This window comes from Arachis stenosperma, chromosome 9, assembly GCF_014773155.1.
Source record: "Arachis stenosperma cultivar V10309 chromosome 9, arast.V10309.gnm1.PFL2, whole genome shotgun sequence".
In the NCBI taxonomy this organism is placed as follows: Eukaryota; Viridiplantae; Streptophyta; class Magnoliopsida; order Fabales; family Fabaceae; genus Arachis; species Arachis stenosperma.
In genome coordinates, this window is record NC_080385.1 from 26,779,242 (window position 1) to 26,805,374 (window position 26,133).

The 26,133-nt window shown below is 36.9% G+C and overlaps 2 protein-coding genes across 2 annotated transcripts; one reads left to right on the forward strand and one right to left on the reverse strand.

Moving 5' to 3' along the window:
• Positions 1–16,128: 16,128 nt before the first annotated feature.
• LOC130949296 (uncharacterized) lies at positions 16,129–19,044 on the reverse strand. The gene is made up of 6 exons (XM_057878057.1): positions 18,896–19,044; positions 18,410–18,610; positions 17,383–18,298; positions 16,701–17,273; positions 16,454–16,540; positions 16,129–16,347 (listed from the first exon to the last, which is right to left on the reverse strand). Exons 1-6 carry the CDS (start codon positions 19,042–19,044, stop codon positions 16,129–16,131), a joined length of 2,145 nt encoding a protein of 714 aa, XP_057734040.1.
• On the forward strand, positions 18,962–25,594 carry LOC130951800 (meiosis-specific protein ASY3). Its single transcript, XM_057880537.1, has 11 exons — positions 18,962–19,029; positions 19,572–19,648; positions 20,060–21,622; positions 21,726–21,846; positions 22,452–22,571; positions 22,679–22,739; positions 22,848–22,997; positions 23,081–23,139; positions 24,374–24,508; positions 24,941–25,032; positions 25,332–25,594. Exons 2-11 carry the CDS (start codon positions 19,616–19,618, stop codon positions 25,401–25,403), a joined length of 2,406 nt encoding a protein of 801 aa, XP_057736520.1. The 5' UTR covers positions 18,962–19,029; positions 19,572–19,615; the 3' UTR covers positions 25,404–25,594.
• Positions 25,595–26,133: the final 539 nt, after the last annotated feature.

Below are 26,133 nucleotides of genomic sequence, written 5' to 3' on the forward strand. Positions count from 1 at the left end.
CAAATCTTCTTCAAAAACTCAAATATCTCTTAAATTCTTTCCATATCTTCTCAAATCTCCTTCAAAATTTTTTAAATCTCTCCCCCTCCCTTATAAATATACGTTTGGCCATCCCCCCTTCACCACCATTCGAATTTGCTCCCCTCCTCTCTCTCCTCTTTCTTTTCTTTTGCTTGAGGACAAGCAACCCTCTAAGTTTGGTGTGTTTTTCCGTGATCACTAAGCTAAGACTCATCAAGATCATGGCTCCCAAAGGAAAACAAACCAAATCTAGAGGTAAGAAAGAGAATGCTCCAAAGGATCTTTGGAGTCAAGAGAGATTCTTAACCAAAGAACATGCAGACCATTACCACAAAATAATGGGTCTAAGGTCAGTGATTGACGAATGGATTTTTGCCGGTATAGAAATTATTAAGTAGTCAATCGTAGTATAGTCTAAACCGACGCAAAATCCATCATCAAACAAATCTACAATCTATAATCGAGAGTATTAGTCCCAAGTCGTTCTTCCCTAGGAATGCTACAAGGAGGCATGCATTGGTTAAGTGGTCTTTTTGTGGCTTGAAGAGTGTGAATAAAAGAAAACAACAATCAATCAATATTAGAAGCCTTGGCCAAGGTTGAATATTGGAAGTCCCATCACTATAACTTCCTTCAATTGTGATAACAAAGGAGTGTTGCTTCACTTAGTTAACCCCTAATTATAGAGGAAAGTCAAGTAAAAGTAACTAACTCAAGTCACAAGTCCTAGTCTTACCCTAGGGAAGTCTAGCTTTAGTGCACTCTAAGTCAATTAGCAATCCTCAATTCTTAATCAACAATTGACATCCATTATTCAAGTGTCTCCAATGACTCAACCATTAGGCCAAGTGAGGGAATACTACTCCATATCTAAAGTTGGCATTTTCTCAAACATTTGGAGGGCAAGAATGAAAGACATAGCAAAATTGGGAAGAGACTTAGAATCAAAGCAATTCAACACAAGAGATTAACAACAATTAACAATGAACAACAATGAAAATGAGATCTTCGATGAATCAATAGAATCCAAAACAACAAAGCTAAACCTAAGATCTACAAGAATTGAACAATTACAAACACTAATGAGATTAGAGAAGATGATCTACAATATGAGCAAAGTAAATTGAGTGTTGTAATAGATCTCACCAAGGAATGGTTGAGAATTGAGAAAATGAAGATGAATCCTAGAGAGAAGTTGGAGTTTCTCTCTCTACAAATGTAACTAACTAAAAAATATCTACCTAATGATCTAAAATTAGTCTATGGGTGTGAATGTGTCAAGTTAAGTGTAATGTGTGTCAATCCCCTTCAATCCTTGGCTCTTATATGCATTTTGGCGCCAAAGTTGGTTGCTAAAACCTTCCAAAATCGCCAGACACGTGTTGTAATAAAAGAATCACGTGCGGGCTTCGACGCGTGCGCGCACAGTGCGCGTGCGCGTCCCTTGCCAATTCTGCGATGTGCGCGCGAGCGCCTTGTGCGCGTACGCGTGCTTGGCCGAGATCAACTCTTTGGCTTTTTGTGCTTCTCTCCACTTGCATGCTTCCTTCCTTGCTTCCTTTGATCCATGCCTAGCCTATTTCAACCTGAGATTACTAGCAAACACATCAAGGCATCTTATGGAATCAAAGAGAAATTAGAATTCATCAAAATAAAGCTTACAAAGCATGTTTTTACACTTAGGCACAAATATGGGAGAGATAACAAAACCATGCTAATTCCTAGGCTAAATGTGACAAAAGGTTATCAAAATACTCCAAATTCAATACAAGACAAATCCTCAAATTGGGGTCTGTCAACCTCCCCACACTTAAGCCTTAGCATGTCCTCATGCTAAAATAAGAAGGAACTAAGGGTCATGACATTGAATGCAACTAAACTATATGGGTCCTATCTACATGCAACTATCTAAAACAATTGGGAATACTTAGTTCAAACAAATCAATTCCCAAGAGACATGCGTAAGCACAAGAGCTAGGCATGTAGGAACTAAGTCCAAACCACAATTGTATTGAATCATCAAAAAGAGTTCAACTTGCAAGAATATAGATAATATGGGTGAATACATGTGATTGAACTTTTGAACCCTCACCGGATGTGTATCCGCTCTATTCACTCAAGTGTTTAAGGGTTAATTCACTCAATTCTCTTCTAATCATGTTTTCCAAAATTTGATCTTCTTCTAACAATCAACATTTATTCAATGCATGCATACATTCATCATGAGGTCTTTCATTTAGGTTGTAATGGGGTTAGGGTCAAGGTAGGATCATTTATGGTTAAGTGGACTAGGATTTGAATCTTTGATTAGCATAGACTTTCCCACCTAACCTACATAATGACCTATACAAATTCGAACTATTCTAACCACCCATTCTTCACTTTTTCTTGCATACTCATGCATTCTTATTTTATTCATAACACCTATGCATTGATTCCTTTTTATTGACTTTACTTTGGGGCAATTTGTCCCCTCTTTACTATATATTTTTCTTCTTTTTCTTCTATATATTTTTTTCTTTTGTTTTTCTCATTTTCACTTTTATTTCTCTTTTCTTCTTTTTTTTTTCTCTTTTTTTTTCTTTTCATTTCTTTTTCTTTTGTCAACTATATACAAAAACATCAATGCATAAGGTCTATTCATTTGATCAATACATGAGTATGTACCCAATTCCTAAACATGAAAGTGTACTACCCCTTTTCCCATCCAATGTTCCCAAGCCTCACCAACTTTGAATAATACACACTCTCATTAGCCTAGGCTAATCAAAGATCCAAACAAGGACTTTTCTTGGTTTTTCGCCTTGGGCTTGTAATGTGCTAAATTGAGAATAAGTTGGTTAAGCATAGGCTCAAATTGGCTAACAAAGGAATATAAAAGGGTTGGCCATTTGGGTAAGTGGCTAATGAAATAATGGCCTCAATCATATAAATGCATAAATACAAGAAGTAAATGGACATATAGAATCAAGCAAATTAAGGATCATAATCATAGAAAGAGAGCAATTTCACACAAGAATGGAAAATAAGTGGTCATAAAATGTAACCACATCAATAGGCTCAAGTCTCACAAGCTTGTGTTCTTAGTTCAATACATGCTTCACAAGGTATGAAATTCAAGCAAGTTTCACCAAAAATTTTCTTTCAATCAATTGGGTTAATGCCCTATATTCAAACTTCTTGAAAAATCTCAATGTTTGACTAAGCATTGTTGTGATTGAAAAATTCCAAAAATTTTTCTTAGTTCACCCTTTCCTTTTTCACTTAAAACCAATTTCTTATGCAAAAAGGGTGACTAAGTATTTGCAAGTCAAAGTACGATTTCTAATCACAACCACGAACTAAAAAGAAAGATATGCAAAAATGTATAAAGAATAAACTCAAAATACATCAAATATACACAAAAGGTGTGCAAAGTGAGATAGCTAGAAAGGTGGCTAAAAATGTTCACCGGTATCCAATGATGCCACCGGCTACCTCCCCACACTTAAGATCAAGCATCGTCCTCGATGCTAATCCTGAGGATCCGGGATAGGTACACCGGTAGGCTCTGGCTGTGGCGGTGGTACCGGCGGAGCAGCGGCGGTTGGGGGTGAGAGGGTGAAGAAGATGAAAATGGGGGGAGAAAAAATGGGGGTGCGCGGCTGCGCAGTGCGCGTCGCTCATTAGGGAATCTAGGGACCTACGCGTGCGCGTACAGCGCGCTTGAGCGTGGATGAGCAAAATAGGAAAGGACGCGTGCGCGGACAGTGCGCGTCCGCGTAAGTTGATGATCTATGACAAACGGCGCGCACGCAGAATGTGCGCGTCCGCGCGAAGCAAGTTGGGCCAGGGGCTTAAGGATGGCCCAGAACTGGCTCAACTCTCTGTGGATTGGCTCAAGTGTTGCAGCAGCAAATCGGCGCGGGCGCGGCAAGTGCGCGTCCGCGTGAACGTTCATTTGCTTAAAGACGGCGCGCACGCACGTTGTGCGCGTCCGCGTGGGTTGAGTTGGGCTCGAGGCATAATGTTTGCCCAAGGGGGGCCCAACTCTCGGGTGTGTAGCTCATGGTGCGTCCATACAGGGACGCGTGCGCGTACAGTGCGCGCGCGCGTTCACCCTCCTCCTCTTTCTCATCATTTTTTTTTATTATTTTTTTTTATTTTTTATTTTTTTGAACAAGAAAATGCCTAAAAGCTCTAAATTGCCCAAAGGCTCCCCATGGTACCTACAACTCCTTATTTAGTCAAAAACCTACACTTTCTAAAATGCAAGTTGGTTTTGAGATTTATTCTATTTCTACTAAGCACAACATACATGTCAATATACTAGCAACTAGTGTACACAAACAAGCTAATTATGAAATGAAAAACTACCTACAATGGTAACTCCAATCACTTATTAAACAAAATTAAAAGAGCGTGGAAAGAGTTTACCATGGTGGGGTGTCTCCCACCTAGCACTTTTAGTTTAAGTCCTTAAGTTGGACATTTGGTGGAGTCCTTGCTAGGGTGGCTTATGCTTAAACTCTTCTTCGAATCCCCACCAATGTTTGCACTTCCAATAGCCTCCGGGATCCCAATTTAAGCGTACAAGGCCTTCAAGGGGGCCTAGGCAAGTAACGAGGCCCTTAAGTTGATATTGGTTTATGTATGTTCCGGGGTCCCATACTTTATTTGTTAACTCCTTTTCTTCTTGATCTTCATGCTTCCAATAGGGTAACAAACTTATTGAATTCTCCTTGTAACTCATACTCATCATCCTAATCCCATTAAATTTGGCTTCACTCCACCTTTGAGATTCAAAGTTTGATATTCCATCCTTTATGCACCTTGATTCACATTGTCCACCAACATCTAATCCGTTCTTACTCTCTAGCCCACAAAGAGCTCTAAGTTGACCGTCCGTTTCTAACAATGCATATTGATATGGGCCAAGAAAATTAAAGGGTGAGATGATTACCCACTCAATTTGTGGTTGGGACGGCGACTTAGCAAGGAAGATATCCAATGGTCTTGACATTGTAGGTTCCACTTCCTTTGGCTCCTCCATGATGATTTCCATCTTTTGATAACTCTTTTTAAATCCTTCTTGTTTGCTAACTTCCTTCAAACCTTTATCATTGATCAAGTTATGTGTTGGGGGTTGCGCACCCTCCTCAACATCGGTTTCACATTCGAAGGGGGAAGCTTCAACAAGATCACCATTGTCACTTGATGTAGAGTTATTTTCGTTGATGGAACTTCCTTCTTGTTCAACCTCCTCTAGGTCTTCTTCCACTTCTTTATCTTCGACAATCTTCATTTCCTCCGCTTGTTGCAACACGCACTCCATTTCCTTGTGCTCAACTTGAGACTCTAAAGTCTCTCTCATACCTCCATCTTTGGTTGCTTTCTCACAATCATCCTTGAACTCATTTCGCTTGTGATACGAACCCCAAGAGTCTATCTTTTGACGGATGGTTGCTTGAAGTCGATCCATTTCTTCCTTGAAACAATCCCTTAGTTCTTGTTCCGCTTTACTAACATGAGTAGGATCATATTGCTCTTGGATTAATGGACATTGATATGCTTCCATGGAGGTTTGTGGCGGAGAAGAGAAATCATAATATGGTTGGAAAGAAGATTCATCAAAGCTTTGAGGTGGGAAATAATTTTGGTTATTGGTAGAAGGTAAAATTATGCGGGACGTAAATTCTTGGAGGGTAGAGGTGAAACTAGTGAAGACGGTTTGGAGTTCTTCTTGCTCTTGAAGAATAATGCCAAGTGTATCATCCATGGGAACTTGGGTTGGGGGATAAAAATGTTGGAGTGGTGGTGATTCAAGGGTTGCTTGTTCATAGTCGTCATAAGGGCATGCATAGGGGGAATATAGATTTGGATCATATGTGGGCATTTGGTGGAAATAAGGTGTGGGTTGAGAGTATGGTGCATAGAATGGTGGTGGTTGAGAAGTATAACCATGATAAGAGTCATCATATCCATAGGAATGATATGCATTATAGGGAGGATTACCATCATAGTAGCTTGAAGGGGAAGGTTGCCATGATGATTGCTCATATGGATATGGCTCCCCTCCTAAGAATTCGTCTCTCCCATAATGTGAGCCATCATTCAAGTTTTCATCGCCTACAAAATAGTCATAGTCACATCCAAAACCACAAGGACGAGAATTCATAGTGACGAATAGAAACAAAAACCAATAGAGATCTTAAAACTAACAAAAACTAACAAACAAACAAAAGACAAACATATTCACAATATTCACATATTTACATTAACCAAAAACATGGCACTCATGCGCATTCCCCGGCAACGGCGCCATTTTGACAAATGGATTTTTGCCGGTATAGAAATTATTAAGTAGTCAATCGTAGTATAGTCTAAACCGACGCAAAATCCATCATCAAACAAATCTACAATCTATAATCGAGAGTATTAGTCCCGAGTCGTTCTTCCCTAGGAATGCTACAAGGAGGCATGCATTGGTTAAGTGGTCTTTTTGTGGCTTGAAGAGTGTGAATAAAAGAAAACAACAATCAATCAATATTAGAAGCCTTGGCCAAGGTTGAATATTGGAAGTCCCATCACTATAACTTCCTTCAATTGTGATAACAAAGGAGTGTTGCTTCACTTAGTTAACCCCTAATTATAGAGGAAAGTCAAGTAAAAGTAACTAACTCAAGTCACAAGTCCTAGTCTTACCCTAGGGAAGTCTAGCTTTAGTGCACTCTAAGTCAATTAGCAATCCTCAATTCTTAATCAACAATTGACATCCATTATTCAAGTGTCTCCAATGACTCAACCATTAGGCCAAGTGAGGGAATACTACTCCATATCTAAAGTTGGCATTTTCTCAAACATTTGGAGGGCAAGAATGAAAGACATAGCAAAATTGGGAAGAGACTTAGAATCAAAGCAATTCAACACAAGAGATTAACAACAATTAACAATGAACAACAATGAAAATGAGATCTTCGATGAATCAATAGAATCCAAAACAACAAAGCTAAACCTAAGATCTACAAGAATTGAACAATTACAAACACTAATGAGATTAGAGAAGATGATCTACAATATGAGCAAAGTAAATTGAGTGTTGTAATAGATCTCACCAAGGAATGGTTGAGAATTGAGAAAATGAAGATGAATCCTAGAGAGAAGTTGGAGTTTCTCTCTCTACAAATGTAACTAACTAAAAAATATCTACCTAATGATCTAAAATTAGTCTATGGGTGTGAATGTGTCAAGTTAAGTGTAATGTGTGTCAATCCCCTTCAATCCTTGGCTCTTATATGCATTTTGGCGCCAAAGTTGGTTGCTAAAACCTTCCAAAATCGCCAGACACGTGTTGTAATAAAAGAATCACGTGCGGGCTTCGACGCGTGCGCGCACAGTGCGCGTGCGCGTCCCTTGCCAATTCTGCGATGTGCGCGCGAGCGCCTTGTGCGCGTACGCGTGCTTGGCCGAGATCAACTCTTTGGCTTTTTGTGCTTCTCTCCACTTGCATGCTTCCTTCCTTGCTTCCTTTGATCCATGCCTAGCCTATTTCAACCTGAGATTACTAGCAAACACATCAAGGCATCTTATGGAATCAAAGAGAAATTAGAATTCATCAAAATAAAGCTTACAAAGCATGTTTTTACACTTAGGCACAAATATGGGAGAGATAACAAAACCATGCTAATTCCTAGGCTAAATGTGACAAAAGGTTATCAAAATACTCCAAATTCAATACAAGACAAATCCTCAAATTGGGGTCTGTCAGTGATCCCGGAAGTTAAATTTGATCTGAAAGAAGATGAATATCCGGAGATCCAAGAGCAAATTCGAAACAGAGGATGGGAAGTTCTAACCAACCCTGAGACAAAGGTTGGAAGAAACATGGTTCAGGAATTCTACTCAAATCTGTGGCTGACAGATAAGCAGAGAATGACTGGAACTGCTTTTCATACCTACAGAACCATGGTCAGAGGGAGAATTATTTACTTCCATCTGGACAAAATAAGAGAGGTCTTCAAATTACCTCAATTACAAGATGATCCTGAATCCTTTAATAGGAGAATGGTGAGAGTAGATAAGGGGTTGGATCAAGTTCTAGAGGACATATGCCTTCCTGGAACCAAGTGGATGACCAATTCAAAATGTGTCCCAAACCAACTCAAGAGGGGAGATCTCAAACCAGTTGCAAGAGGCTGGTTGGACTTCATAGGGCATTCTATCTTGCCCACTAGTAACCGTTCTGAGGTTACTATCAAGAGAGCAGTGATTATTCATTGCATTATGCTGGGAAAAAAAGTGGAGATTCATCATCTGATTGCTTGTGAGATTTACACAATTGCAAACAAGAACTCCACTAAAGCCAAACTGGCTTACCCAAGCTTAATCTCTTTGCTATGTAAAGATGATGGGGTGAAGATGGGAGTAGATGAATTCATCCCAATTGAGCACCCAATCACCAAGAAGTCAATGGAAGGACAAATGCAAGATAACTCTATCAAAAGGAGGGCGCAGGAGTTCCTCCTTGAACTTCCTGAAATTGACTACTGGATTCGCCTAGAAGCATCTGTTGCCAAGCTGCAAGAAGCTATGGAACAAATTAAGGAAGAACAGCAGAATCAAAACTGCATGCTCTGCAAATTGCTGAAGGAACAAGAGAAGCAGGGGCGTGAGCTACAAGAACTGAAGCGCCAGAAGCTCTCCCTTGAAGGGTCAAATACCCCACAAGTTGAGGGAGCATCCACTTCTCAAGATCAAAGTTGTTGAGTTCTAACTCTGTGATAATCTCTATCATTAGAAGTCTATTTTAGAGTCATTTAAAATTTTGTTTTCTATTACTATTAGTCTCATCTTATATCTATTTTTGAGTCTTGTTCTTAATTCATGATTAATAAAATTTAAGGTTCATGTCTTAAAGCTATAAATGTCCTATGAATCCATCACCTCTCTTAAATGAAAAATGCTTTAATCACAAAAGAACAAGAAGTACAGGATTTTGAATTCATCTCTGAAACTAGTTGAATTAGTTTGATGTGGTGACAATAATTTTTGTTTTCTGAATGAATGCTTGAACAGTGCATATGTCTTTTGAATTTGTTGATTAAAGAATGTTAAACTTGTTGGCTCTTGAAAGAATGATGGAAAAGGAAAAATGTTATTGAGGATCCGAAAAATCATCAAATTGATTCTTGAAGCAAGAAAAAGCAGTCAAAAAAAAAATTAAAGTGATCCAAGGCAAAAAGAGTGTGCTTAAGAACCCTGGACACCTCTGATTGGGGACTCTAGCAAAGCTGAGTCACAATCTGAAAAGGTTCACCCAGTCATGTGTCTGTGGCATGTATGTATCCGGTGGTAATACTGGAAGACAGAGTGCTTTGGGCCACAGCCAAGACTCATAAAGTAGCTATGTTCAAGAATCATCATACTTAACTAGGAGAATCAATAACACTATCTGAGTTCTGAGTTCCTATAGATGCCAATCATTCTAAACTTCAAAGGATAAAGTGAGATGCCAAAACTGTTCAGAAGCAAAAAGTTACTAGTCCCGCTCATTTAATTTGAGCTAAGTTTCTTTGATATTTTGGAGTCTATAGTATATTCTCTTCTTTTTATTCTATTTTGATTTTCAGTTGCTTGAGGACAAGCAACAATTTAAGTTTGGTGTTGTGATGAGCGGATAATTTATACGCTTTTTGGCATTGTTTTTAGTATGTTTTCAGTACATTTTAGTTAGTTTTTAGCATGTTTTTATTAGTTTTTAGTTAAAATTAACTTTTCTGGGTTTTACTATGAGTTTGTGTGTTTTTCTGTGATTTCAGGTATTTTCTGGCTGAAATTGAGGGACCTAAGCAAAAATCTGATTCAGAGGCTGAAAAGGACTGCAGATGCTGTTGGATTCTGACCTCCCTGCACTCAAAGTGGATTTTCTAGAGCTACAGAAACCCAATTGGCGCGCTCTCAATTGCGTTGGAAAGTAGACATCCTGGGATTTCCAGAAATTTATAATAGTCCATACTTTGCCCTAGATTTGATGGCCCAAACCGGCGTTGCAAATCAGCTTCATAATTCCTGGCATTTAACGCCGGAACTGGCACAAAAATTGGAGTTAAACGCCCAAACTGGCACAAAAGCTGGCGTTTAACTCCAGAAAAAGTCTTTACACATGAAAACTTCAATGCTCAGCCCAAGCATACACCAAGTGGACCCCGAAAGTGGATTTTTACGTCATTTACTCATTTCTGTATACCCTAGGTTACTAGTTCACTATTAATAGGACCCTTTTGATATTGTATCTGAACCTTATGACACTTTACACGTTTCTTATTGTATCTTCTATGGCATGAGTCTCTAAACCCCATGGTTGGGGGTGAGGAGCTCTGCTGTGGCTTGATGGATTAATGCAATTACTACTATTTTTCATTCAATCACGCTTGCTTCTATTCTAAGATATCACTTGTTCCTAAACTTGATGAATATGATGATCCGTGACACTCATCAACATTCTCACCTATGAACGTGTGCCTGACAACCACCTCCGTTCTACCTTAGATTGAGTAGATATCTCTTGGATTCCTTAATCAGAATCTTCGTGGTATAAGCTAGAATTGATGGCGGCATTCAAGAGAATCCGGAAGGTCTAAACCTTGTCTGTGGTATTCTGAGTAGGATTCAAGGATTGAATGACTGTGACGAGCTTCAAACTCCTGAAGGCTGGGCGTTAGTGACAGACGCAAAAGAATCACTGGATTCTATTCCAACCTGATTGAGAATCGACAGATGATTAGCCGTGCTGTGACAGATCGTGTTGAACATTTTCACTGAGAGGATGGGAGGTAGCCATTGACAACGGTGAAACCCTACATACAGCTTACCATGGAAGGAGTCTTGCGTGCATGAAGAGGAAGACAGTAGGAAAGCAGAGATTCAGAAGATAGAGCATCTCCAAAACCTCAACCTGTTCTCCATTACTGCAAAACAAGTACTTATTTCATGTTCTTTTACTTTTCACAATTAAACCTGATAATTATTGATATCCTGACTAAGAGTTACAAGATAACCATAGCTTGCTTCAAGCCGACAATCTCCGTGGGATCGACCCTTACTCACGTAAGGTATTACTTGGACGACCTAGTGCACTTGCTGGTTAGTTGTGCGGAATTGCAAAAGTGTGATTGCAATTTCGTGCACCACTGGGTAACCATGTACCTCAAATTTCTCATAACTAGTATCACCTGTCCATATAGGGTGCCAATGTTTTGACTCTTTTTTCACTTTCTCCAATCGACTGTGAATTACCGGTGACAACTTTCCCACATGATTAGCCAATTTAACCTTATTCTTGGCTATTGTTCTCTTAACAAACATTCTCACACCTTCAAGTAAAGTAATGATTGGCTTGGCCCTGGCCTCTTTAATTTTTAAGTTGAACACCTCACATGCATTATTACATATGCTATCCAACTTCGGCTTGTGACTGAATTGACTTCTCATCCAATGTTCTCGTCCCCATTGCGATAGATATGCCCATGCATCCTCGTTGATGCGCTTGATCTTATCCATATGGTCTTTAAACTCTTGATACGTGGTGGCTCGTGCACGCTCCCATAGCAAGGATCTTAGTTGTAAATCCTTTCATTGTTTGTTAAAATTCCTCCACAAGTGCCAAATGCAAAAGCAGTGATGCACACGTGGCATCACCTCTTCCATTGCCAGCAACAAATCATGGGACACAAATTGGGTACAAAATCATATACAACATCAGTATAATAGTCTCTAACTCTTGTTGTCGTTCACCATAATAGTCTCTAACTTTGGATAAGTTACACATAATAGTCCCTGATTTTGGAAAAATTATACATAATAGTCCCTGAATTTAACCATCAATACTCATATAGGTCCATTATATCTATCGTTCATTATCCTAAGTAATAAAATTCAGCATAAACATGAATAACAAAATACTTGTTGCATACATACTAATGAGTATCCAGCATACATGTTCAACACTTGGAAGAATTAAATAACCAAGCATAAATACCAATTCTTATTAAATTTTCATGCATACTCATGGATACAATGCACCTTTTTCATACATACTCATGAATAACAAATTACCTTTTGCATGTCAGAGATAAAATACCACCCATGTTGCTTGTAGTCTCTAAGGTCTTGGTGTAGATCTCAAGAAACTATTTTTAATTCTCCTTGTTTTCTACGCCAACAATTGCCCAAGCTATTATGTAGATATGGTGATTAGCATCCTGCCCCACTGCTGACAGAATTTGCCCACCAAATTGAATTTTTAGGAAAGCACCGTCCAGTCTAATCAACGGTCAGCAGCCGGTTTTGAAACCATTCTTGTATCCATTCAAGCACACATACATTTTCTCAAACACTGGATTAGATTTTGGTTGGGGAGTGAAACAAATTTCAATTATTGATTCAAGATTAGTCTTAAAAAGTGTAAGGCCATAATCTCTCAGCATTTTGTATTGTTCTTTTTTATCCCCGTATACCACATTTTTTGCATCAAAGAGGGTCCTTGATATTGAGTTCTTGTTCAAGGACAAGTCAAACCTTGACTTAAAGTGAGTAGCAGTATCACAATGCCTAAAATTTGGGTACTTTCTAACCTTCTTGACTAGTTTTCTCGCTACCCAATTTCTGTTAGCTGCCCTATTCTTATCTTTCCTTGGGCACGTATGATCATTAATGAAGGTCTTTATTTGCCAACAAGTATCTTCATGATCCCTTGATGCAGAACCATCCATGGACATCCTTTCACTTTATAAGTAACCCTCATCCTCACATTATCATTCTTCATGAACTTAACCCGTCTGCCCTCTTGGATTGTGAACTCCCTAACAATCTCCTTAAAGTCCCATTTTGTGTTGAATTTCATGCCAACTTCCAGTTGAAATTCTCCAAACCTTATACCTTCTCTAACCACTGGACAAACATCTTAAGACTCCTTATCTGTCCCCTCATCCTTAGAATTTGGAGGAGTCTTCATTTTCTCAGAATGCCACGAATTTGCCCCATCTGAGACAGCCCCTGGATCGTATGCATTATATGCATCATCCTCTATTCCTCCCACAAAGCTTAGGTCTACATACCCATCTGAGACCTCCTCAACAAATGCATCATCATCAATAGTAACTTGGTCTTTATCCGTAGCAAACGCAGTAGCAGGAGCATGCTTAAATCTGATGTCCTTTTTAACAGTCTTAGTCTCACAAACATCATTAGCATAATCATCATCATCAGAGAAACTATCTTCAACCCATGGCTTATACAAACTATCTTCGGCACTATCATATGAATCAAAGGATTGTTCATGACCTACCTCATGTCGTGCTTCCATCACTGCTTTTTTCTTAGTAACACTCCTCATACAAGGCCTAAAATTATGGGTGGTTGTTGTCGTTTTCTTCTTTACGGTGAATTTGGGTGTTTCAATCAACTTTGGTGTGGGTTTGGGTGTTGCAATTGATACACTTTTAGGGAAATTGGGCGCCAAATCAATACTGTGTCGTTTCACTCATGGCATGGGAGGTGCCATATCATTACTCCATTTGCTGACTATGTGCCGGAAAGGGTAGCAGGGCAACTATGGGTCTCGGAGCTGAATGTGAGGGATGCTTTTAGGAAATTTTGGAAGTCAAGGACGATTATGGGTAATCACCCAATCTCAGAGACCACTTTAGAATTTTAGTCGATCTAATTAAAAAGAAAAAAGTATAAGGACTCAATTAAAAATTCGGTAAAACTATAGAGACCGGCAGAATAATTTCACGTTCAAGTAGGACCTTCTCCCTATCCTTCATTATGTTAAATTTGACAAAAAAACTAATCAAACCTGAAATTTAGGATGTCTCCACCCTTTATCTGCCAAACACTTTTGAGTTTATGTGTTATATCTCTGTAACTAAAGTGTTTTTAGCACTTTGATTACAACAACCTCCTTATGCAGTTCCAAAACTGCAACTCTACCCTCCTACGAGAAGGTCACCTAAGGTGGTATAACATCCTCTTGCTTGCCAAATATTGTAGCAAGCCTTTCGCCATCTAGGGATGTGTGCATGGCTAACAGTGGAAGAGTTTTACACCCAGCCACATTGTCACAGGAAGAAATTCGTGCAGCCAACCCTCCGCCCACATTATCACAGTTCCTAGCTCGAAGTCCCTTTTCCTTATCTCTATGCACAAACCATCTTCTATTCTTCTCCTTATATTTTGCACTGAACTCGCAGGCTCCCTCACTGTGTTTTACCCTTGGCCCCTTTGTTTTTGCTATCTTCGGCTCTCATCACTTCTTTACGTGACAATGTATAATTGACTAGATACATAACAAATTTTTAAACTCATTATAGCAAGATTAAATTAAAAAATATATAAAAAAATGTTTAATTATTTTGGAACAAAAGAAAGAAAAATCATTGTAAGTTAATTTTTTTTATTATGAGTATATATCTATTTTGGTTTCCAAAAAATTTTAAATCAGACACATTAGTCCTAAACTAAAATTAATTAACCCGTTAGTTTCCAATTTTTTGTTTCGTAAGTCAGATTGGTCCGAAGATACTTTATTCCGTTATCTCCTAACAGAGTCATTCGATGTGATAAGTTAAATAGATGATCCACTCATTAAATGACACATATGTAAGTCGATAAATAAATTCTTGAAATAAACAATTCACATAATAATAATATAATTTCAGTAATGTTGGTCCTTAAAGATAAAAAATTCATTAATAGGCAAATTAGTCTAAAAAAAATTCATAATAATAGTCACATTAACTACCTAATTATGCATCAACTATGTTTTAATATTAATTTTTTTATTATTTTATAGTACTAAAGAGATTATTGGTCCTATACGCATGCGTACTCTTTCAACATTTTTTCTTAATCATATTTCACATTAGTTGCCTAATATCCATACCCATTTTTGCTACATACAACAATAAAAGAAAAGTTTGTATAAATAAAATAGTAACAACAATGATCAATCATATTATAAACATTCTAACAGAAAATGCAAGAATAATGCTAATCTCGAGTGGTGACGATAGAAACACCAATAACACCTACTTGCAAGTGATCACAGACTAGTTTAAGCGTTCTTAAAAAAAAAAAAAAAAACAAAAATGGAGGATAAAAGAAGTCTGTATGAGGGTGGAAATGCACGAGGTGGTGGTGGTGGATTTTTTATTCATATTGTTGTATGTAGCAAAAATGGGTAAATATATTAGGCAACTAGTGTAGAATAATGTGATTAGAGAAAAATGTTGAAAGAGATATATGAATACAAGACAAGTGGTTTCTTAATGGTATACAATAATTAAAAGATTATTTTTTTAATGTAAAAAAAAATAGTGAATGCATAGATTATAGGTAATTATTGTTATTATTATTATGAACTATTTTGGAACTAATTTACTTGATAATGAATTTTTTTAGGACCAAATTAATATTTTTAGAGACCAATACAACTAAAAACAGTATTATTATGTAGATTATTTATTTTAGAAATTTACTCGTCCACTTTCACGAGTATCACTTACTGATTGAGTCATTCACTTAACGTGTCACATTAAATAATTTCATTAGAAATTTGACAGAACAAAATATCTTAGGACCAATGTGATTTACTAAACAAAAAAAAATTAAAAACTAATAGATTAAATAATTTTAGTCGAGGAATAATATATTTAGTTTGAAATTCTTTCGAACTGAAATAAATATATACTCTTTTATTATTTTAGATCAATATATTTCACATATAGGTTATTTTTTCTAATATTTACATAAAATTTTAATTTTAAATTATAAATATTAATTAAAAATTTTACCAATTCAAGTTTTAATGTTTATTATTAACTAATAGTATTTTTAGTTTAATTTTTATATTTTATTGTTTCAAGTTTAATATCTAGTAAAAGTAAAAACCAAAATATAATTACTAAAATATAAATCCACCAATTCTATAATACCTATGGAAATATGAATATTCAATCTCATATCAATATAAAAACCCTTGAAACTCCATTAAATGATACAAACTTTGACAAAAACCCATTGTAGGATTTTTTTTGTGTCTAAACATAAAAAGAAATAAAGCAAACACTATCCTATATCCGAGAGGATGATTTGCTGGTGATCAGCACAAGGTTCAGACCAAATAACATGATTAGAGTTACTCTTTGCACCATATCTAGCCATCCAATCCGCAGCTCTATTTGCTTCTCGAGATACCCACTCAATGTGAACAAGCCAAGGACGAGATAAAAGCTCCTGAATCTTGTGAACCAAATCTGTTACTTCAGATAAATACCCACTTGTAAGCTCATGGATGATGGGCAAAATGTCAAGGCAATCCGTTTCACATATAATATCCCTCAAACCGTAATCTCAAGCTAAAACAAGCCCCTCCAAGCAGCAAATAATTCACATCTGATGATAGACTAGGGGGGAATGCTTCCAGAGCAGCCCGAGATCCAATCTCCCTTAGAATCTCTAATAATATACCCAAATCCCGCTAAATTTGAATCCAGATACAAGCTTGCATCACAATTAACTTTAAAACTATTGCCTATCAGTGGTTCCCAACACAGGAAATTTCGGAGAGACCTAAAGGCATTGTTTCGATTCCTGTAAACCTATAAGTCCTTGGTGGTAATTCTGGCCAAGGCAACAACCTTGTGGTCTGTCCAAAGGTTGTCAGTATTGAATATGTCATTGCACCTATGTCTCCATACCCACCAAAGCCCTGCACCAAAAGATGCCTCATTGTTAGCCAAGGCCTTATGAAACCACTTTTCAAGAGCAGTACCCGCCGTCGAGTCCAGGATACTAGGATCCAACATATGCCAAATTGCCTTTGATCGTTCACAGTCTCTAAGGCAATGCTCCATAGTCTCCTGCGCCTTGTTACATCTCTTACACATATCTGAAGAAGCTAAATGCCGCTTGAATCGAAAGGTCTCAGTTGGTAGAGCATCATGTAAGCTAAGCCACATAGTAAATTTGAACTTCTCCGAAATGTTTGTATTCCACAACCAGTTCCAGTTACTATTGGCATTCCAATTCAATGTTTTCTCTAATAACCATCTATAACCCTCCCTTGCACTATACTTTTTTGTTGCTGCAGGCCAACACTCCCACTTTGGCTCCAACTCAGTCGAACTAGGATATCTCAGACCACAAATAAACTGCTTAATCTCATGCAGAATAGGCATGGTAAGACTATCAACCTCCCAAGACACCCCTTTCTACAAGTCAGCCACTATGAAATCTGATTCAGAAATATGTACATAAGGAACAAAGTTACAAAGCTTACCAAAAAGGAGTCCACTCATCATACCAAACTAATTTGTGAACATTCCCAATATTCCAATGAAGCCCTTCCTTGAGATGCTCATAGGCACTAACAATGTTCTTCCAAGTAGCCGATGAAGAATTTCTACTATTTGCATTCATACCAGATTGATTCCTGAGATATTTATGCTTTAGAACCTGCACCCACAACTTCTCACTATTATTTAGACAATCCCATACTAACTTTTTTAGAAGCGCCATGTTAGCACAGGTAGTATCCCTAATACCCAATCCTTCTGCCCTTTTAGGAGTTATGGCGACCTCCCACCTGACCAGAGGTAGTCCTTTGCCGGTCGCTTGGCCTTTCCACAAGAACTGTCTCATCAAGGAATCAATTTTATTACATGCATACTTCGGGAGAAGAGAAATTTGCATTTCATAAACCAGGATAGAGGCCATAACTGATTTAACAAGACAAAGCCTCCCTGCCTTATTCAGTAGGCATCCTTTCCAACTGGAGAGCTTCCTCAAAATTTTTTCAATAACCTCCTGAGCCGTCTTCCTGGAAGCTCTGGCATGACCGATGTTAATTTTCAGGTATGTATCCAAATCATTGCAGAAATGGATGTTAGAGACCCCTGAGAGAACCTCTTTTCTCTTTTCTAACACCCTCTTAGAACACTGGGCCTTTGACTTATGAAGATTTACCTTCAAACCTGACGCTCTAGAAAACAAGTCCAGACAATGCATAACCTCTATTACTTGAGCTTTCGATGCGTTACAGAAAAGCAAAAGATCATCTGTAAACATCAAATGAGAGAGTCGTGGTCCGTTCCTAGAAATGGCTACCAGGATCCACAAACCTTGAAAAACTTTATGAGAGATAAAGCAGGCAAGCATTTTCATATAGAGAACAAATAGATAAGGAGACATGGGATCTCCTTGCCTCAACTCTCTCTTTGGATTGAAATTTTGGAGCCTGTTTCCATTTCACAAAACTGCCAACGAAGAGGAAGTCACACAATTCAATATAAGATTAATGGTAGTCTTTGAAAACTCAAGCCGGATCAAAGTCACTTCCAAAAAATGCCGGTCTATCCTGTCATAAGCTTTTTCCAAATCAATCTTGAACGCCATGGTCCTTTTTCGATACTTGGTGTTCCTCTTGAAGTGCATAATCTCCTGAGCAATGATAATATTCTCTGTGGTTCCTCTTCCTGAAATGAACCCTCCTTGCAAAGGACCAATGATCTCCAACAGAAAAAGTCTGAACCTATTAACTAGAACCTTTCTGACAATTTTATAAATTACATTACATAAATGGTCATATCCTTATATTTCTACTTCTATTTGTTTACTTTTATCTAAAATTATTTGTAAAAAAAAAAAAGGAAAGAAGAAATAATTTTTTATTTTTTATTTTTTAAATTCAATATGTGCATGCGGTAAGGGATGCGCTATGCGCATCTCGCGCACTTTAGAACTCCGGAGGACGTTTCACGTTGGGGCAGTGGGTCATGTTCGTCACTCTTTCCCGCTCTTTCTCCTTTTCCAGCTGCAAGCAACACACAAATACTTGTCCTGTTCATCACGAAAATTCAAATTCGTTACTCCGTTCCCATTTTCATTCAATTTCGCACCTCGCCACTTCAAAAAACCACAGAGAGCTCCGCAGTCACCATCAGCATTCGTAGCAAAAGTAACGTCACCGTGAGTAACTTTCATTGTGGAAATAATTCCGAGCTCTGCTATCCTTCTTTTTTCCTCTTTTTTTTTTTTGAAATCTAAAATAGTAATTTCAGTTATAGTTCGTGGCTTATTTTGTTTAAGTTCATACCATGCCTTTGCTGTTGCTATTTTTTTTTCCTTACTGCGTCGTTTTTGAATTTCGTAGTTCATCTTTCTCGAGGGTTTCTTTTGTTCAGGTGATCCATGCATCACTGTGTTTCAGTTTCCCAACTTCGAAATCTGGTTCGGATTTTTCGTGTTTAACTTTCTATGCTGTTGTTATCCTCTTAAAATTATTCTAGATTGTTTATATTTGCGCTCTGTTTATCTGTCGAGAAGAAAATTCTGAATCCTTTGGGATACACTGTTCTTCGTATACTATAATTTTTACTTAACATTTTTAATTGAATGTCGCTGTTAATTTTTCAGCAATATTTTACGTGCAACTGGGTTAGCGTTAAATTGTTCTTGGTATACTATAATTTTGTATTATTTTAAATTGAAATTTGCGGTTAATTTTTCAGGACAGTTAGCAGTGTCGGGCGTTTAGCTGAAATTGCAGCTAACAATGAATATTAAAGCGCGTCAAGTTTTGCATGATGTAAGAGGCAAATTTGATTTGGTGACATCTCTTTCCTGAATTTGATTTGTGATTGGTTTCTAATTACTATCAATGTGTTCTTAACATATCTGTTTATAATGATCTGAAGATTAATTATGTAGTTGCTTATGGGTCTGACTTATAGATCACTTCGAATTGCTAAGTAATTTAATATGTGCTTGAAATTGTTGATTGGTCTGATAGAAATTCTACTTGATCATGAATCACATTTGAAGCGAAGTTCTCAAAAAAAAAAAAAAGATAAAAGAGAAATGAACTGCCAATTATTACTTACCAGCATCCTCTTCAATGTTACAGGCTATGATTAATTATGAATTTAATTGCTGTATTTCGATTCTTAGGTGAAATAAGATTAAGATATTAACGGATTTGACCTTTTTATATATTCAGGAGCCTATGAGTGATTGTCGGAGTTTTGGCAGCAACATTTATCCATCTAGCCAATCAAGGAAAGTCTCTATAGGAGTAATGGCAGAATCAAGAGCCAGCACAAAATGTGAAACTGCAAAAGGGGACAGGGCTATTACTGTAAATAAGGAAAGGGCAATCTCCAATGTTGGAAATTTTGCTGTGGGAACAGAAAGGGTTGAAGGAGTAACAGCTTCAGCTTCTTTCGATATAAAGCAAACTATAGTACCTGAAGCTGTAAAGCATTCTTTCATATCCAAATCCTTTTACCATAGAAAACCTACCTCTGAAGCCATCATTCAAGTCAATCAAGCCTCTACTGTACTTCCCCCTCACGGAAAACAGGATATGGATGATGGAGTAGAGAGTGTATCCAAGAAAATCTCAGCCCAGCTTTTCTCAAATCTGAATTCAACTGTTCCTTCTAGCAATTGCAATCAGAACAAGTTTGATAGGGATACAGGCAGAAAGAAGGGAAAGAAGGATGGAACAGTCGAAACGGTAGAGGAATTTACATTCACCACGGGACGGGAAGTCTTGGAGACTGATAAAGACAAGCCTGAAGACAAATTGGATAGAACAGGAAACAGAACTGAAGATTTGAGGATGAAACTTTGCCAAATATTGGGGACTGCTTCTTCACCTAAGAATCAGACTCAGCATTCAGGTTCTCATACTCGTAGTAAAGATGAGGAAAGATTGCCACTTGAGCAGCCTATGAACCAGAGGGATAATAAATTTTTGAAGACCAGAGAGAATTCAGATACCATAGAAACTGATTCAGAAAAACCTGATTATACTCGGAAGAGACCAGTAACTCGTTCACAGAGAAAAAGGAGAGCACCTTCCAAAAAGCAACCTGGAAAAGGTAAAAGTTGTCCCTCTTCAAAAGAAAAAGAGAATCATCAAGAAAAAGGTATATTCTCTATTAGGGAAAACTGGAATGGGATGCATGATGCTCTTACAAAGGACACTTCCTCAATGTCTACAAAGAAAAAGAGTCAGGGAAAGAATTCCAGAAGTGAGCCACAGAAGTTCTGCTTTTCTAAACATGATACCATGAAGAAACTTTACAAAGACACTTCAAAGAATGATCAATCGCAGCATGTTGTTGAAACATTTTTACCTAAGGATAAAATGGGAGGATCTAAGGATTGCTTACCTGATCATGGGATAACATCCCCTCATTCAGAGAAAATAAACCAAGAAAAAAAAATTTACAATCCACCAACACCAAATGATACAGATCAGGATGAAGAACTGGAGGTTTCGGCAAATGGAAACAAACAAGAATACGGAAGTAATCCAGTTGAACAGAATGTTACCAAGTCTCAAGATAATTTTCAAAGTCCCACATTTCAACTTAACACACCTAATTTAGATTCTTCTCCAAGCACATTACAGAAGACAGACCAAAAGTTAAATGACGGTAGCACTCCAGCATCATCTGAAAGAAGATTTTCTCTCGGAGCCAGTCAGTATCTAAGGGCCTTCCAAACTTTGGAGCCAGACTTCGATGGGCTAAGGGAACAAAAGCAATCTTCTGTATCCTTATCAACTGATAGGCGTCAAGTTAGTAATTGTGTCCTCTGATTTTGAAGTAGTTGTACTGTGTTTCTGTTTTTTGTTATTCCTTAACATAATGCAGGATGTGGAGGAGCTCAGGCATTTTATCCCCAGAAAACACATTTTTGTTAATGAGAAAGAAGAGCAGGATGGCACATCTGATTCATCATCTGAAGAAAAGAATTTCTCTGGAAGTGAAGAAGGTTTGCCCTTTGTTAAAGGAAGATATTTGCATATGCTTTTAGACTCTATTTATTTTGCATCAGATGCAGCTCATATAATTTTTTTTTTCACACTACTCTTAATCTTAACTGCCTGATTCCAGCATAAATTGCATCTTAAAATAAGTTTAATCCTTTAAACACATAGTAGCAATTGGAGCTAAAGTAATCTAATAGATCTGATTTGAAGCATGCATTAGCCACAGGAAATAATGAGCATGTAATTTCCTAGGGACGATTTATCTCCCCTTTTCTTTGGTTTATCTATCAATTTTGTATTTGTTTCGAAACTCTGTGTTACTCATTTTGCTAGTAAATATGTTCTCATAGGAGAAATTCTAAGGAATAGACACCTGTAGCGTGTAAACCATCAAATTGTTCCAAAGATGAGCATTGATATGGTTGATTCTTTATGTAATGTAGTAGTATTAGTATAGCCTAATCTCTAATGTTCATTAGTATTACAGGGTCTTTAATGCTCATTAATATTCGATGTCAACCCGTGTCTGTCTTATACTATATATACTGTTCTGTTAAGAACTCCTTTGTCTTAGTTGTTCACTTGTTCCCAAATTTTGGGAGTGTAGGTTCAAGAGAAAGGCATACTGCTGAGGGGAACACTTTTATGCTTCATCCAATCAAAAGGTTGCGGAAGCATGAAGGCGTTAAATTTAACCATAGTAGCCCAACTTCACTCTCTACAAAAGGTAGAACTTGACCTTTGTACTTGATATATGTTATGTCCAAATGTTCTGTTCTGATGAATATCCTATTTAAATTATCCTACTTACTTTTTTACATGAATTACGATTAGGGACAGAAGAAATTCATTGGATTGATGAGGCACCCACGCAGAATCAAGATGAATTTGCTAGGTGTTTCTATTTATCCGCAATGGATTGATTGCTGACTGAAGAAAATTACAAATTACTACTCATTTACAAAATGGTATTTTAATTTTATAAATCTTAATAATTTATTAGGGCTGTTGGATTGTTTGCGATGGAATTGAGCAAACTTAAGAGCAAACTTAGGTCAATGGCATGCCATAAATCCTCAGAAATTTTGAAGTCTGTTTCTGAAGAGATAGATCTACAGCTGCAGAATGTTCATTCCCACATCCAAACAGAAATGTAGGTACATAAACCTGATGAGTTCTTAAGATTCTGATATCTCTTGTTCTTATGAGTTTTTAAAAAAAAAAAAATGGTTTCAGGGGGAAGCTTACAAATCTCAGTAAATTCAAGAGAAAACGGATAGAAGCAAAATTTGAAGGTATCGCAAATTTTAACTCAGTGTTTACTAGAAAATATTTGTGTTTTGATTCGATTGATCTGGTTGCTATATATATTTTCCCATTTGGGACGCACTTGCATGTTCTTAGAGCAGATTTAATATGTGCTTCAAAAAGTCCATAATTACTTATTTTGGTTCACTTTTTGGGGTAGATAAGAAATAAAGAAACAAAGAACTTAATTGAGAAAATGGTTCACTTAATGTACATGAAAACATACTCTTATTTTACTTTGCTTGTTATATTAGAATACAAAAATGAATGGAAAAGGCACTGACAAATGAGATAGTCACCAAACGTGATAGAATATGTTGTAATTATAATGTTATAAATTTATAATTAATGTTGGATAGATAGATTCTCATCACCTTAGAGGATATTTTTAAATGAAAAGTTTGTGTAGTCTATTTTCCCAATTTAACCTTCATTCTAACTTGATAATGGCAATTGATAAGTTAATAGAGTGAAACAATGTGCTTGTTAGTTTGAGGCAAATTTAAATGGGAAATGCTAGGGAGAGCACTTTTCGTGGAATAAAATATAGAGTTGATTAGTATTTGCTCAAATACAAGGCAAATATAATGAAAAGAAAAAGATTTTCTAAAGTGTGTAGATCGGTAGAGTGGTAAAGTAATATTTTAATCACTACTGAATTTGTAGGTTTTATCATGTATGAGTCCCACTATCTGATTCAGGAGTGATTAAAGTATTACTTTATCACTTTAGAAGAGCTTGATCCGAAACGATAAGGAAAAAATGCTGGCCACTTAACATTTGTGAATTTTGAAGAGCTTTCATCTGGCTCGGTAGAGTTACTAAGTTCCAAGTACCAACAAGTCATGATACTCTTATGGTAAAGGTATAAGAATAATCTCTGTTTGATCGTCTTGTGAAATCCTTAGAAAGCTTGATTCAAAAAACACATTTATTGAATATATCATGGAAACAGTTATTAACGAAACTCAAACATTGAGGGTGAGAGGAAATATTAATCCGCCTATTATTTATGAATTGGATCATCCATATATTATTTCTTCAATTTGGTTTACTAATGCAACATTTAACTACTTGCATTGCTTCCTGCACATATTTCGTTGTTGCTGTTGAATTTCATCTGTATCTGCATTGTCCTATTGGTCTATGACTTTCACAGGAGATGTTTTCTCCTTCCTTGGTACCTTTTCTCACCTACTCTTCTTACTGATAAAAATGTAGACCAGCAAAAACAGTTGAGGTTGATATGTGATAGATTCAAGGAAGAGGTTAATTTGCATCTACAGGATTGCAAAAGCACTATTGAAGATCTTGATATTGATCAAATAGAAATCAAGGGATCACTGGAGAAACAAAGTAAGAACACCGTCTATTTAGGATAAGAACATTTTTCTTTTGTACCATAGATCTTTGAGATATCAGCTCATTGCATTGGTACAGTCATTGTTAGCTTTATGGTTTCACTTGAGTAGTTCAAGGAAGTATACAAACACTTGGGTTGGATACCAGCCATGGTTATTTGGTAGCTGTTACTATAAAAGGATAACCTTTTAAATCTTAATACAGAAGTAGCACACATTTTATGTAATTATGTATTATATATATCATTTATGTCAATTACTTTATAAGCTATCTCTGCAATTTTATAATATTATGATTAGCAATGACTCCTTTAGTTTAAATGATTATTGCCACTACGTTTTTTACCTATCACAATTTGGCACTATTGATAAGTACTAATATGTAGGTTTTGGCCACATTTTGTATGTATATTATATTGTATACCAGGGGTAGCACATAAGAAGCTTATATCACAAGTTCAAGAAGAAGTAGATATCCAACTGAATGATGCTCAAAAGAAAATCACAGCTGCCCAGGAGGCAAGTATATTTTATACTATGTACTGTGTACCATACTAATATGAATAATGATAAATTATACTTTAATTGAATCACATAATTAAGCTGCTTAAAATTTAATGCATCAACTATATATATAATTACACTTATCAGGCGTTGCAAAGATAACTAAAGTTCTCATGTCATATTTTCTTGGCAATAGCCTCTTTTTTTGGTTTTCTTTTCTGCTATTGGTTATCATTTATAAACAGTATTGGAATTATGTCTACAAAAACAACACTATGTTTCACTGCTGATTTTATTCTCCTAACCGGTTACAGATGGCGAGAGGAAAACTGCTACAATTGAAACGCGTTATAGCTATGTGCTTGAAAGATGGTGTTCTAAATTGATGTGATTTCTTGATAGCTAGGAATTTTTCGCAGAAGTAACTGCACATTGACATTTCACTTTATCCTTAGGGCTGGTATCTCTAGAGAAATATATGTGTACTTAATATTATCTTTTCCCACTCTTTGAGTGGTGGTGGTGGTGGTGTTGGTCGTCACAAAAGGCACTTTCTTCACTTGGTGGTTGGTGCATAAAACAGATGGTTTTCCTTAGTACGAATATACGATGATTAATTTTACTTTATTTTTCTGTGGTCACTGGCACACACCACACAAAGGGTTCTTTTATCCACTGACTAGGTTACTCCTAGTTCTAGTAACTCTTGTGGGTTGTTTGGATTTATGGAATATGGGGGGAAAGAAAATGTGAAGAAAGAAAAATGAAAAATAGTGAAAAAATAAAATATTTTTTTTTTAAGCATAAGAAGCTCAACACAAAAGAGTGGAGCAAATATCCAAACAAAGTACTATAAAAGAAAAACAAGAAATTCTGTCATCTTTCGCATTGTTATTAACACCTAAACGGATCACTACCAGTCCAATCTGTAAAGCTCATAATTGTACTCCTTTGTATGGTCTCAACACCTGCTTCCTCTCCCTTGAAAATTCTAGCATTACGTTTCACCTAGATGTTCCAAATCACTTTAAAAAAACCAGTCAGCTACACCTTCTGCGCCTGTTTTCGCCTGTGCATGCCAATCCAATTTTCAAACAGTTCTCTTATTGTTCCAGG

Excerpts from the sequence above, each read along its gene's own strand:
- LOC130949296 (XM_057878057.1), bottom strand. The coding sequence starts at position 19,044 with ATGAAAGTTACTCACGGTGACGTTACTTTTGCTACGAATGCTGATGGT. Across the intron at positions 18,299-18,409 it reads GCTTATGACAGGATAGACCG|GCTCCAAAATTTCAATCCAA; the intron begins GCATTTTTTGGA and ends AAATGGAAACAG. Across the intron at positions 17,274-17,382 it reads TTCATTGGAATATTGGGAAT|AAAGGGGTGTCTTGGGAGGT; the intron begins GTTCACAAATTA and ends GCTGACTTGTAG.
- LOC130951800 (XM_057880537.1), top strand. The coding sequence starts at position 19,616 with ATGAATATTAAAGCGCGTCAAGTTTTGCATGAT. Across the intron at positions 22,740-22,847 it reads AATCAAGATGAATTTGCTAG|GGCTGTTGGATTGTTTGCGA; the intron begins GTGTTTCTATTT and ends ATAATTTATTAG. Across the intron at positions 23,140-24,373 it reads GATAGAAGCAAAATTTGAAG|ACCAGCAAAAACAGTTGAGG; the intron begins GTATCGCAAATT and ends ATAAAAATGTAG.